A 14,669-nucleotide genomic window follows, 5' to 3' on the forward strand; every position below is an offset into this window, starting at 1 on the left:
GGGCTGGGGAGGTCACGCCAGGTGGTGGCTGAGTCTTCTTTCTTATTAAAAAACTAGGCAAATAGGTTTTCTCCATGCCCTCGCGTCTCCGTGGTCTGTTATAGCCACAGTTTTCAGCCCGGGTGCAGAAAATATGATTTGAGAGCGGCGGTAGGGCTGAGTTAGGTCCCGCGAGCACGCCTGCTACTGCTTTTTTTCCTCCGGCTCCTAGTTTTGTGTTAATTCTTGGACTACAACCAGGGAAAGCAGCCGGTGCCGTTTCCCACAGGGATTAAAGCCTGCCCAGGCTGGGTGTTTGCGACATCTGGCACGGCAAGCGCGTGACTTCTCCTCCTACCATCACCTTCACCTGGCGCCCTGCCTTTACGCCCTCTCCCGCCCCCTGCGCCCCTGCCCCGAGGCGGCGGAGCCGAATTAATCGGCATCTTTTCTAAGCGACGGCTGACGCGTTAGCCCAATTTACAGAGGCTGGAGAGGCTTTTGAGTTCCTCTGTGCTCAGCTAGAGAAACCTTCTCGGGACTCCGGCAGGGAAAATATTGGAAGTTTGGCTTAATCGGGGGGCTTTAGACTCTTATCCTTCTCCGTGAGCTCCCTGCTGAGCCTCGTAACATCTCCAAGACGTGCGCTTGCCCAGCAGCTTGAGACACCTGAGGCTGGCTTTTCCTTTCGGAAAGCCGAAGGATCATCCCTCTGCCGCCGGCTGGCTCTTTCCCTCTGTCCTGGTTTGAGGACCACCACGACACCCTCCGTCACGGTGTCACCGGCACTGCTCAGATCTGCTCGGCCAGATGCGAGCTTCACCGTGGCAGCCTTGAAAGGGCTTGGGAGAGCCAAATGCCAAGAAATATTTGAAAGATAAAAATAATAAAAAGAGGAAATGAGCAGACATTTAAAGCATTTGTTTTCGCAGTGGCTGACTCTTTGTGGTATCCGAAGGAAGGAGCGTGGTATTTTGTAGATTATATTTTGACATTAGTCAGTACCTTTTCCCTAAATTCTGCTGGTGGAGGCTGTTTACTCGCAGCACCTTTCCCAGAAATGGGGGAAAAAACTATATCCTGGGGGGTGGCTGAATTACCACATTGCGCTCCTTCACTTTCTTTTATGGGGTTAGATGTGAGGCTCTTGCAGGAGGAACTCCGTCCCACTTGCCCCAACCTCAGACCCCAGACTAGCGGTAACAGCAGGCTGGCGGACTTCTCACCACGCTCCATCTGGGAGCAACGCTCCCGCTCAAATACAGCCACCGTCCCACCTTTGGCAGCTCCTTGCACTCAGCCGGGACCCCCGGCTCCCTGCACGGACTCCGCCGGCAAATTTTGCGTGGCTGGTGTCTTACCCCCACGGGCGCTTCCCAGGGCAGGCACAACAGCTCTGGGAATGCTCTTCGTAGTTTGATGCGTGGAGGCACCAAACATTCGTCACGAGATGTAAAGTCCTTTGGTTTTTTTTTTTGTGTGGCTGTTTCTTGTTTTTAAACACTGCTTAAGGCAAATGTCAGTGACTGATAAGACACCACATGAATGCTATTGCAGAAATAGGTGATATGAGCGGATTTTTGTGTCATTGAGGTTTTTCCTCCCTCTTTGTGACCTTTTTCCCTGAAGGACAGCCTTTGAGTGGTGGTGCACGTCACGGAGGCAGCTTTAGCCACCAGCAATCCTGCAGTTTGGATTCGTTGAGCGAATTCTGTGCCCGGTTGCTGACCCGAGCCAGAAAAGCAGATCTCTGCCCTCATACAGAGCTACGCTGGAATCAGCAGGATCGCTTGCGGGCTTAGGACCTTGTCTGTGGGCTTAGGATCCAACCGAGATCATCCCAGTGCCCCCACCCCGTGGCCTTGGTAGACATGGAGGTGAACGGCCCTCGCTCAGGACAGCAGCGCCGATGAAAGGCTGAGACCCCACTGACTCCGCTACATGCAGGATGAGCACCGACAGAGGATTCGTTAGCACTGTCCACCACTGTAGAAAATGCAAGGACGACATGTACCAAATCAGTAGGTTTTGATATTGCGTCTGGTTCTGGGCTCCCTGGGTCAAGAAGGACAGGGGACTGCTGGAGAGGGTCCAGCAAAGGGCTGCAAAGATGATGAGGGGACTGGAGCATCTTTCTTACGAGGAAAGGCTGAGGGACGTGGGGCTTTTTAGCCTGGAGAAAAGACGACTGAGGGGGGGAATCTTATCAATGCTTATAAATACCTAAAGGGTGGGTGCCAGGGGGATGGGAACGGTCTTTTTTGAGTGGTGCCCAGTGATAGGACAAGAGGGAAAGGGCACAAACGTGACCATAGGAAGTTCCGTCTAAACCTGAGGAGGGACTTCTCTCCTGTGCGGGCGGCAGAGCACCAGCACAGCTGCCCAGAGAGGGGGGGAGTCTCCCACTCTGGAGCCATTCCAAACCCGCCTGGACCTGTCCTGTGCCACTGCTGGAGGTGCCCCTGCTCGGGCAGGGGGTGGGACTGGGGGAGCTCCAGAGGTCCCTTCCAGCCCTGACCGTTCTGGGATTCTGCGATATCGTATATATTTATTAAAATACACTGAAAACACATTCTGGTTAGATTTTATTGGTGTTTCATCAGAAAAGCAACATACAGTGTTATTCAACATGTGGGATAACCTTATTTTTTTAGTCAAAGGCAACTGCAAGGACGTGGTGCTGTGCCATTGCCGTGCAGGTGACAAAGTAAAATTCAGTCCTGACGTGCCATTTCCACAAAGGTTGAGGCGTGTCTTAATTCTGGACCCTAAAAATGTAACACTTACTTCATTACAAACCAGTTGATATGTACAAAGCATTTCAGATGCGTTGGCTAGCCCGTCGCAGAACCACGTGCCACGGTGACAGCACCACAGTTACCGTTCTTGCTTCTGATGGCACCTCATTTATACAGAAGGAACGGGGAGCAGAGGTAGCTGCCCCGGGCACCGCGGTAAAACCCCCTTGGACCAAGATGAACATCCCGTCTCCTCCGACTGTAAGACGGGGTACCAAACTATTTGGTCCTGTTCCTATTTGCTTTAGCCCGTGGGATTCACCAGGCCCCGGATAACTCCCTAAGGAGGACACGCATCAAAACGTTCCTGCTGGGTTCGTGGCAGGAAGAAACGGAGACACGAGATTATCCAGGTGTAATTGCACCAGGGTGAAGGATGCTACATCAGGAAATATTCCACCAGAGAGGACCCAAACTAAACCTAGGCACAAACGAGTGTCTTCCTTCGGCTGGACCGACTGCCATACTTGATTGGTAATACAGCACACATACCAGAATACACAAAGATCGTAACAGAAATCAGGATTATAGGTTTTACTGAGGAATTTCTGGAATAAATAACACCTCTCAGATTTGTACCAGCTCCGAGCCCACACTTAGGCTTCCTTTTCCCTTTCTCATAGTGGAATAAGTGTTAGATACAACAATTAATTGATACCTTAACTGGAAAATAAGGCAGAAACACTCCTGAGACTGTTAACATCTGGAAAACACCTCAGCTTTCGATAAAGCAACCCAAGCCGTCCCTGCAATGCAAGGCACGTCGCTGTGATTGCCTTTTCCCCACACAGACCCTGAGCCGGCATAGCCCGACAGCGCAGGCGTAATTTTATGTATGTAGGTTGTCCCACTGATTTCGGCAGGATTGTTTGTTTGCTTAATTTATTCATGTATTCAGAATGCTTTGCTGGCTTGTCATAACACAGACAGGGTATGAATTTTCTGTGGGATTTCCAAGAATGCCGCTGCTGCATTCACTGCTTCTCCCAGCCACTGTGCGGAGAAAAGGAAGCATGGACAGAACATTAAAAACATTTCTATCAGCTACATTTTCCTGTGTCGTTTTGTTGTTTTGGGTTGGTGTTTTTTTTTTTTTTTTTTAAATTTACAATGGAGAAATGAAGACAAAAAAAAAAAAAAAACAGCAGGAAAGGGTTTTCCTCACACATGGAAGAACAGGATGCAGGTCGCTGCCTACAGTAAACTCCTTTGTGTTCAGTTCCCATTTCTGTAGCAATTAAGCCTCAAGTATACAATAAAACCAGCAGAAACTTCAGGAAACTTATGTACCCTTCAAATCACATGCCCGTTCTTTTCCAGCACCTTTTTGCCTTGTAGAGCATGGGTAAATAATGAAGCTAGCACTGCTTGATGGGAAGCAGGGATGGCCCCTGTGCCCCTCAGTTTTTTGGGGAGGATACATGCCGAAACAGCTCGAAGAGGCTTCGTTGTCACGAGTGGCTAAGTATAAACAGCTCTCTGATGTCAGGTACCTGAGGAAGACTGGGGAACAACTTCGCCCTGAGAAAGGATTTGCTTGGAAGCCGGGTTAAAAGTTTCGTATATATAATAATCAGGAAATATACAACATTCAGTGTATTCTTTACAGGGGGGGGAATGGAAAACGCACTCAGTCTGAGCCCCAAGCAGTCGGGAAGGGGTCCTACCCAAAAAGTATGATCCAGCAGGAAAGGTCAGGTCTCTCACCCAGCTGCGTTTGAAGGAAAACGTTGTTTTCTGTGTTTTGCAAGTGGTTTTAAGCTGCATACACTGGAAACAGGTAGGTAGTTCTTCTAAACGTAGCTTTTCATACCTTTTTACCATATATTCTCTGCCTTGGCCCCTTGTCTACAAGTTGAACAGCTTTCCCTGTGCTGTGCACCTCCTGCGCTCAGGGGGTGGATTAAGGTCTCACCCTCAACGGGGCTCAACGCCTTGGGGGAAGCATTGCTGTCTCCCTGCTCCAAATCCAGTGCAACGGCACAGGCTCCCCCACGGGCCAGGGGAGCTGCAGGGATGATAGCTCCGCTAACCTTACGGTGTCTGCTCCCCTTGAGAAGCTCTCTGCCGCTGTAGTTTTAAAAAGGTTTATTCGGTTACCTCTGATGTGACATTTTTAAAAAACAAACGAACAAACAAACAAAAAACAAACACTAAAAAAAAAAGCCCCTGCTTGTGGCTGCAGAGACCAGTTCTTGCCCTGGTGGTGAAACACATAAGAATTTCAAACCCATTTTCAAACCCATTTTAATGAGAACAAGGCAAAACCAGAGGTTGAATGCAGGCTGTCTGCTGCCAGGCAGGCGAGGGGGGGGACTAGCATTGCTTTGGGGACGGCAAAGGTTTGGGGGGGGCTGCGGGGACAGGACACAGAAGCTGCTGCTTTTGCATGTCGGCATTTCAAATACAGGTAAGAGGAGACCAAATGAAAAATGAAATTAACCGTTTTCCTTTAGGAAGACAAAGCAATAATTATAATTTGCTATTTTTAAGCACGGTGATGTTCTGCAGAGCTGAGGAGCAGCCCCGGCAGGCAACTTCAACCCCATGCAGTCCCAACCTCGCAGCACTGTCCCTGTTAACCCTTCCCTCAGAGGAGCAGCTGCCGGTTTGTAAACCGCGGGACTGATTCGGGCTGCCCTCCCACCCAGTGCTGAGACCTGCCTTTTAGGGGGGAGATCAGCTCCCGCTTTGCGAGCGACCCCAGGACAGACTCTCGGACATGTAAAACCACGTTGAACAGATAGCACACACACACCCCACCCCACCCCCCCCGCTTTTATTTTTTTCTTTTTAATTTGCAAAAATACTCTCTGTCGCTCGCAGCTCTGTGTCCCCTCCCGTTGCCCCGGGTGCTGTTACCTGCGCTCACCGCCCGCCCCGCGGCTCTCCGGCTGCTCCGGCACCCAGCAGTAGTTGTCCGCCGCGCTTTTGGCCGGCCGCTTCTCCCGCTTGGCCGCCCTCTTCCTGCAGGCCAGCAGGGCCAGGGCAAAGGCCAGCAGCAGCAGGATGGCCACCAGGCTGCCCAGGATGTAGTAGAGGAGCAGCCTGGGGCCATCAGCGCTGTGCTCAGGGCCAGGCGCTGACCCTACTGCCGTGGGGGCTGGCGGTGTTGCCCCGGCAGGGTTGCCCAGGGTCCGGGGGATGCCCGTGGTCCATGGGGCACCCGCGGTCTGGAGGATGCCCGTGGTCTGCAAGGCGCCCGTGGTCCGTGGGATGCCGTGGTGCTGCAGGGTCTGTGGAGTGCTGTTGGGGACCCCTGTGGGCTCCTCTCCGGCGGTGGGTGCAGCACGGCAGCCATGTCCATCCTCCTCTGGGAGGAAGCCGGGTGGGCAGAGGCACTCGAAGCCACCGGGCAGGTTGCGGCAGGGCCCGGGGCAGGGGTCCCGCAGGCACTCGTCCACATCCAGGCAGGCATCGCTGCCGGGCTGGCGCTGGTAGCCGGGTCGGCAGGCGCAGTGGAAGGAGCCGGGGACGTTGAGGCAGAGCTGGGGGCAGATGCCGGGCTGGGCACACTCATCCTCATCGCGGCAGTGGTGGCCACCAGGCCCCGTCGGCTGGTAGCCGGGCCGGCAGAGGCAGACGAAGCTGCCGGCCGTGTTGCGGCATTCATGCTGGCAGGGCCCAGCCAGGCACTCGTCCACGTCCAGGCAGTGGCGGCCATCAGGTGCCAGGGTGTAGCCAGCCTCGCAGCCACACTCGAAGCCTCCGGGCTGGGTCCGGCAGGTCCCCTGGCAGGGGTTGGGGTGGCAGGCGTCCTCAGGCAGGCAGGAGGCCATGTCAGCGGCCAAGGTGTAGCCGGGGTGGCAGGCGCAGCGCGGGGGCTCTCCGGGCGCCTCCAGGCAGCGGTGCTGGCAGCCCCCGTTGCGGTGGGCGCAGGCGGCGGGGCAGAGGGGCCCGGGGGGGTGCCAGGCGAAGTTCCCCCCCTCCAGCGGCCCCTTGCAGAGAGCGAAGGCCGGGCCTTCGCCCCCCTCGCAGTCGGCCTCCGCCAGCGTGCCGAAGGGGGCCGCCGCCAGCTGGGGGCTGCGCACCCCGAAGGGGGTGGTGTAGGTAACCCGGCCGGGCCCGGCTAGAGGCAGGAGCCCGCACATCCCCCGGAAGATGAACTTGCAGAGGAAGGCGGGCAGCGGGGCCCGGCAGGGGCGGTCAGCCCAGCCGGCGGTGCCGGAGGTCCCGGCCGGCTGCAGGCTGACGCAGCGGGCGCTGAGGCAGGTGACGGCAGGCTCGGACAGCCAGGCCGAGTAGTTCCCGGCCTCCTCGCCGGCCGCCCAAGCGAAGCCCCGCAGCGGCTCCTGCGGCTGGACGCAGCGGCCCCGCGGCAGCGACAGCCCGATCCAGGCCGGGCCCGGCCAGCCGGCCGCCTCCAGCAGCTCCCGCAGCCGCTGGGCCTCGGCGGGGCTGCGGGCCGGAGCCAGCTTGCCGCCGTTGTGGTGGCAGCGTTTCTGCGCGTCGCTCCATCCCAGCTGGGCCCGGTGCAGGGTGTAGCAGGCGGTGCCGGCGCAGACCACCTCGGCCTCCTCCCCGCCAGACCCCCGCGCCAGCAGCACCAGCAGCAGCAGCAGCAGCCGGGCGGTGGCCATCCCGCCGGCTGGACAGACGGAGGGACGGATGGACGGAGGGCCTCGTCAGCCGCCGGCTCACATCCCCTCGTCCCGCTGAGCTCGCCCTGCACGCATCCTGTGCTCCCGGGTCTCCTATTTATCACCGGAGGCTACGGCTTCCTGTAGCGTGGTCTGGCTGGCCGCTTGTTGTTGACGGCCCAGGCGCTCGCCTCGCCGGCTTCCCCTTCCCCCCGGCGCAGCCGGCTCCTCGCTCCCATCCTCAAGCTTTGGCGATGCTTTTCTGCGGGAGAAACTAGCTGGGTTCCTGCTTTTGTGTTTTGCTGGTTTGTTTTTTTTTTTTTTTTTGTTGTTTTATGGTTTTCGAGGGCTTGATCAACTCACCCAGCAGATGGTTTTTCTAATCCCTAATAGGGCCTGATAGTTTTCAAGCATGTATTGCTAAAAGGAGAAAAAAAGAAAACACATAAAAAAAGCGCCGTGAGATCCCTTGCTATCAGCCTCTAAAAGAAACTGAATATTTGGAGCGGTGTCTCATGTGCACGCTACATTGCGAGTGCATTTTTCCCCTTCTTCGTGCGCTTTAAATAGAAGGACAAGCCCTGAAATAGGAGCTAGGTCGTGGGAAGGTCCAGGCTGCCAGGACGGAGCCAAGCTCGGCCAGTCCCCGATGCCGTCCAGAGCAAACCCTCCATGCCGGGGGAAGCGCTGGCCAGACGTTGCCCCGGCATCACGCGGGTGAGGGTTGATGCTGCGATGCTCCGTGTTAATAAGTCGCTAATCACTTGACCCTGATCCGGTGTAGTGCAGAGAATCAGCTGGGCTTGGCTGATGTCGGCGGCTGTGTAGAAGGCCATTAAAGGGCAAAGGCTTTAATATAGCACACTGTAACGTTTAAACAACACTGATGTTGCGAAAGCCCCTAAAAGGGCTCGAAGCTACTTGTTGCTTGTTCTGCAACAGCATGTTAGGATTCAAAAGCATTTTAGCACCACGATTGAAATTTAAATAACTTTAAATATTTAAATTAAATATTCACTGGTGCTGAATTTGCTGTGCTTCTCCTTTTTCAGACCAGGACGGAGACGCCAAGCAACACGGCGACTTCTTTTCTGCCCCAGGTGTGCTCACCTCTGGGTGCCGCAGCCACGTGCGTAACGGGCCATGCATGCATGCAAACCAGTATTTTCCACATCTGAGCACCCCAGGGCATCTCCTGCTTTGGACCCATCATTTTTTTGTTATACTGTAGAGCTGTCCTTTTCAAGCCAATTCCTGCCCGCAGAGCGGTGTCTGCAGAGAGGTCAAGATGGTGACAGTGTTATAGAGGGTGAAGACTAACGGACTGCCCCAAAGAAGGGAGGACTGCAGGATGGTGTCTCCAGACACAGAGCTCCTTGCACTTTACTCTTGCTATTTGGAGACCCTTGGCTGAAGATGAGCGGGTGGAATGGTTTGATGACACAGGTTTTACACATGTCAGGTAACGTGGGGCAGTCATGGTAGTGAGAAGTGGAGGGTAGCAAATGCGCAAAAAGCTAATAAGTTCAAAAAAAGATAATCCCAGTTCCCTCACTGATGGTCTGCCCGCCCTTCTGCATCCCCAGGATTTTCTCCTGGAGCTTCCCTCTTGCAGCAGCTAATTCACACTTTAACCACTTGACCTGCGAGTCTGTCTTATCTTTTCCCGCTTAGCAGGCATCCGTCATAACCAGTAATTCAATGTTCATTCCAGTAATCTTCCTATTTGTTGATTTATCTGGTTTTTATGTGCTGACTTAACTCGGTAACGCGGTACTGAGTGACAGCAATCCAACCGAGGAACCGAAACAAGAAACCCCCTTGTTTGCTTCCCTCCTCTATACCCTAAACAGAAAAGTTTCCAAAAATCCCAGTACCGAAGACTACAGATTTCTGTTGTTCTTCTCCAGACCTGTTTCTGCACAGCATTCCTGGAAGAGCCCTGGGCGCTGGGATGTCCTCTGGCCAGCAGAAGGGATTGGGGATGGGGTTTGGGTTTTGGAACATCTGAAGATTGCAAAGACCTTGGATGCAAAGGAGAAGGGGGCAGGAGCTGGAGCCCCTTCACCAACCTCTCCCGCACTCTACGGTTTGGCAGGCTACTGAATGGCACTGGCTTCACCGGAAAAAAGAGAGAAGCATCATTTGGGTGATGCAGAGGTGGCACTCCTATCTGAGCTGAGAATGAGGTGCAGAGATCCACAGCTAATGCTCCAAAACCGAAGCATTTTGGGTCAGCGGCCACACCAAAAAGCTGCATTGGGAGGAAAAAAATATTTTGATGCCATCTTGAATTGGTTTTACTCAGAATATCCCACGGGAAGAAACGGGGGGAATTTTCTTTGGACTTGTACAAAATAAGAGAGCTCAACACAAAAGTATTTCCTTTCTTCTAAACCAGTACGTGTCTTTGCTTTTAAAAAAACACTGCTGGTGTTTTCTCCTTCCAGCTGAAATGGTCAGCCAAGCTGAGCGCTCACTGACAATTTATTTCAGCAACCCAAATGAGTATTTTTTTGTCCAACAAAGTTCCATGGGCAAAAAACGTCCAGTTCTAGCTATAGCTCCTCCGGACGTTTGTAAGCTGGGGTTATGGACAAAACCATAAATACTTTGATATGCAGCTAGAAATTATTTTTAAGAGGTCATTCCAGCAGAGTAATTAGTGACTTGCTGGTGACATTCTTCATTAGGATGTGTATGAGGCAGAAGCCAAGGCTCCTGTCCCAGGGAAGAGACCTTCTTTTTCAAGACTGCGGTGTCAGATCCTTTCTTTTGATTTGCAAGAACATAGCTAATAACTTTTTCCAGTGGCTTTGGTTTTTTTTTTCCCCCAATAGATGGTTGAATGTTCCTGCTAGAGCTGTTTACGGGCTGGTTACAATTTCATGGACAGGAAAACACCTCCCCACCACCACTTTTTAGTGAAATCTTCATCCGCAAAGCTCATGCTAATATTTTTACCCACAGTTTTGGCAAAAGAGTAGTTTTTTGGTAACTTAAAAACACATCATGCTTCTATTGTTTTTTATTAAATACACCGTGCTTTTTAAATTTTCTTCTCAGTTGGGCTGATGCTCCCATTTGCAAATCAATCACGGTCCTGGTTCCTAAGTTAAAAGGGGTTTTGTTTCTCAATCCCCGTGGCTGAACACATCTATAAACCCCTCTTTCAGATAATAATCAAAACCAAATCATCTTCTGGACACCAGAAATCCTGCCGAATGGCATGCCGCACTTACAAAAAAAAAAAAAAAATTAAATTAAATTAAAAAAATTAAAAGATCAGCTTGCTGAAGGAACTGGTTAAAAATTGTTTCTCCAAGGCCAAAGAAGGAAACATGTACCGTCTGTTTGACATCAGCAACGGCTGTTTGTGCAAAACCCCAAGGCTGGGACAAGGGACAATGGGGCCCGGGGAGGGGGGACACCTGCGCTAGCAGCAGCCGGAGAAGAATAGGAGGAACTGGGCTTCCTCTGGGGACGTCCTCAAGGACATCGTGTCGGATCGGTGGTGTGCAGCAAACCACCCGCTCCCTGAGCGAGGAGCGGGGCCTGGCAGCCCCCACGCAACGGGCAGGCTCTTGGGACAGGGTACCATTTTTTGCACGTGAAATTTTGGGGAATTCGGGCAATGTGGAACTGGGTTGACTCCTGCTAATGCCAAACATTGGCACTGGAGAGGCCGCTGCGTGTTTGCACGAGTGCACTCTCGTTTTGATGATTTACAGCAACATCTGATTGGATATTCAGATTTTTAACATTTGCTTTTAAAGCAAGAAAATCTAAATACTATCAGAGCTGATATTGGAACATTTTCCAGCTACGTATTTTTGAAGGATGATGCTTAGTGGCTGGTGTTGGAGTCCCTTGCTAAGAAGCAGGAACTAGCAGGGCCGTTAACGGAAACGAAATCCAAATTACCAGGAAGAGGATGTTGCTTTATTTAGTTTCTGGCTACCATCGTTACTATCTTCATGGCAACAGTCGGTGCTTTTGCTCGCGTGTCTCGGAGTCAGGTGAAGACGAACGCTGATTTTTGTTAAGGGTCTCATAACTATGAAGCTGTGGCACGTCGTTAGCTCGCCCGTTCAGCAACTCAAAGCAACCATTTCTGACGTCCTTTTTGGATGCAGCCGGGCACGGGGAGGTGTTCCTCCTTCCCTGCCCCTGCTCTGCTGGGCTTCCCCCCCTCCCCCCATCACCCCCCCGGCAGGGTCGGCGCAGCCCCGGGAGCCATCTGAGACCAGCACCAGGAGGCACGAAGCCGTCCGCTTAACGCTTTAGCCAAGCTGCTGGAGGCCCCGCGAGTTATTTAAAAATGCCTGGAAGGAAGTAGAAAAGCAAACAACATTGAATAGAGGGGGAATTTTAAAAAAAAAAAAAAAAAGAAAAAACACTGCCAAACCCCAAAGCGTAACGGGACAGATGGAGAAGGGCTTTGCGGATGGCCACGAGGAGCACCAAAACTGGCTACCAGGAAACGTCCAGGGGAGAGGAGCACGGGGGTGTGTGTGTGTGTGTGTGTCTCACCTTCGGAGGGGGTCCCTTTGCACCAGGTTGTTGTCTCATCCTCGTATTCTTCTTCTCAAGCTGCGGATGAAGTCAGAAGCTCGGTTTGCTGTGTCACTGTGCAGCCTGCGTTTCAGGGGACAGAGCACACAAGGGGACTCGGTGCCACACTTTATTCATTAATGTAATACTTGTATTTGCAGGGAATACATACCCTCTTCAGTTATTATTTATATTTATATATATACACATTACGATACTACGCACACAAACACGTAGGCATACTTTATATACAGATTTATAACCCTTATTCTACATATTTTTATCAACAAGTACATCAGAATTCCCTTTGGGTTACAGTAGGTTGTCCTAAGTCAGACTGAGGAATATCACACTCCTAAAATCCTCACGGGATTTTTGCATGGGCCTTTACCCCGACAAAGAAAAATACTCCCTGTGAATAAATGCAACAAAGTCAACTTTATATGAAAAGCAAACGAAAATATTTCACATTCTTTAGTGGTAATTGCTCAGAACTATTTTTGTAGGGACCTCTTAGCGCTGTTAGTTTTTCTAAGTGGCTGCAACAAAGAAAGGGCCTCAGCGTGGAGGGGAAGGATGTGTTTCCACCTTTGCTTTCGGCTGTTAAAACAGCTGGGAAGGCTCATGAAGCACCACCACAGGGTATGTTCCCCACCGGGAGAGCAGAGGCACTGCAAAAAGCCGCTCTCGATGGCAGGCGGAGGAAGCTGAGCAGCCAGCCGGGACCACGCGATGGACGGCACCATAGCCAGTGTTATTCTGGTTTATTCTGGAGCGGATGGACCGCAGAGCCCCAGAGATGCGGTTCCCCCCAGTGCCGAAGCGCTTCGGCTTCGAGCGTCGGGTCCACAAAGCCGTTTCTGCGTCAGGCTACACAGACCCCACAGTCGCCAGGATCTGGACGCTTTTGAACAGCAAGGGTATTTTAAAATAAGACCTTATCAGCGGCTCACATAAAAGGCAGCCCCATGAAGAGAGCACTTCCCTCTCCCACGAGTCTCTCCGGCTTCGCCCACCGGGCCGGTGGAGAAGAAGCGGCGCCTTTTTTCGCCACGGGCATCGTGCCACGCGCCTCTGGGGTTTTTTTTTGTCCTGCCTTTCCCTCTGCGCTGCGGACGGTGCCGCCTCTTCGAGGGGCGACGCTGGAAGAGGGGGTCTGGGTAAAAGGGGGGGTGCTGGGGTGGGGATGCTCGAAACCCAAACAGGCGTTTCAGCGGGAAAGCGGTTTGGCAGGGTCTCAGCACGTGAGGATATGGGGCCGGATCCCTCGTCTTAAAAAGCTGGGGGGGTTTTAACAAGCTCTGCTGGGTTTGAACGGAGGTCTTCATGAGCAAACGCAGGTGATAGCTGTGGAGTTGGGAAGGGTTATTCGATGGTGGTGGGCCAGTGGCTGCGGCCAGCGAAAATGCAGCTCGTGTGCCAGCCTGTGCCGCCTTTTTGTGCTTCCCTGGGATGTCTTTTCACCTTCAGAAACACCTTTTCCCCCCTCCCCCTGAGGAGGGGATTACCGAGAGCCAGCAGCCGTCTGCTCTGGTTTTCAACCCCCTTCTGCAAAGATCCCTGCAGAAAGTAGCTACCTTTTCCGGAGCAGACGAAATCTCGTTTAAAATGACATTTAGGTTGAAAAGCTACTGTAGTTTGGCAAGCTGGCCCTATTTCGTGCTAATGAAGGTAATCACTTGCTTGCGCGCGTGAAGGCGGCAGCAGGGAGCCTCTTCCACAGGCGAGCGCTGCCATGCAGGCACGAGAGAAGAAGGCATCCCCACCGCACGGCACCCAGATCTCCATCCTCCCGGGCATCCCGCCTTCTGCAAAACTGCACAGAAACATCAATCCCATGCCCAAATGACGCTCGGACCGCCTGAGACTAATAAATAGTCTTACTTTATTGAGCTGTGGTCCCAGCAAACCCTTGGAGATTCAGTCGAAAAAACCCAACTCCAAACAAAACACCAAAGTATTATCGATTTACTAAGCGAAGAGGGTGCTTGGGTTCCAGCTAGGAGTGTGCTGGTTGCCTGGGTGCTGCCACGTGTTTTTCGATGGTTTTCTTTTCCCTGGATTCCCCTGGTTTATTTTTTTTTAGGAATTATCGATCGCTTAGGCAAGGTGTGCATTGCGCGCGCTACAGCTAAAGCGACTGATTTTATTTTTTCCTTTCCAAAGCGATGGGCTTTGTTGGTTTTCCCTTGGCGGCCGACTTTTAGCTTATTTCATATAGGACTAACCCGCAAAGAGCGGGTGGGTCCTTCAGCAAGTAGCCCTAGCCCGGGTTGTGCCCAGGACAAGGACAACAGCAGGATCACCCCGGGGATGGGACTGAAGCCAAAGCGGGGTTAAGTCGAAGAGATTTGTCCTCCTCCTGCTGTTGGCAGTTTTGGCGAGGAGAGCACCGTGGTCTTTCTCCCTGGGAAGAGGAGCACAATAAGGGCGGGAGTGGGAGGAACATTCAAACACTCGTGGCGAGGACAGGATGGGAGGGAGAGGCCGTGCACATCTCCAAACTCATAAACCGTCCCCTTTTCACTTGTTTTTATTGCCTTCATTTATTTCGCTGGGTATGAGTTTCCCATGTAAATTGCGTGTCTGTCTTTGTTGGCGACTGGGGAACGGCTCCGAAATAGTAATTGTTCCCCAATTAAATGGGCGGTTTAAAGGGCAGACTGTTACCAGGGCTGGGTTTCTCATCACCCTGTCCTCTCGCCTGCGATCCCGATGGCCGCGGTAGATCTATATATTTTTTTCTGGGGACCTGCTT

At 52.5% G+C, this 14,669-nt stretch overlaps 1 protein-coding gene across 1 annotated transcript; it reads right to left on the reverse strand.

Annotated features, from left to right (window-relative positions):
* Positions 1–2,553: 2,553 nt before the first annotated feature.
* CD93 (CD93 molecule) lies at positions 2,554–7,695 on the reverse strand. The gene is made up of 2 exons (XM_082481188.1): positions 5,640–7,695; positions 2,554–3,770 (listed from the first exon to the last, which is right to left on the reverse strand). Exons 1-2 carry the CDS (start codon positions 7,355–7,357, stop codon positions 3,752–3,754), a joined length of 1,737 nt encoding a protein of 578 aa, XP_082337314.1. The 5' UTR covers positions 7,358–7,695; the 3' UTR covers positions 2,554–3,751.
* Between the last annotated feature and the right edge of the window lie 6,974 nt (positions 7,696–14,669).

This window comes from Vanellus vanellus (genome assembly GCF_965231255.1).
Source record: "Vanellus vanellus genome assembly, chromosome: 3".
In the NCBI taxonomy this organism is placed as follows: domain Eukaryota; kingdom Metazoa; phylum Chordata; class Aves; order Charadriiformes; family Charadriidae; genus Vanellus; species Vanellus vanellus.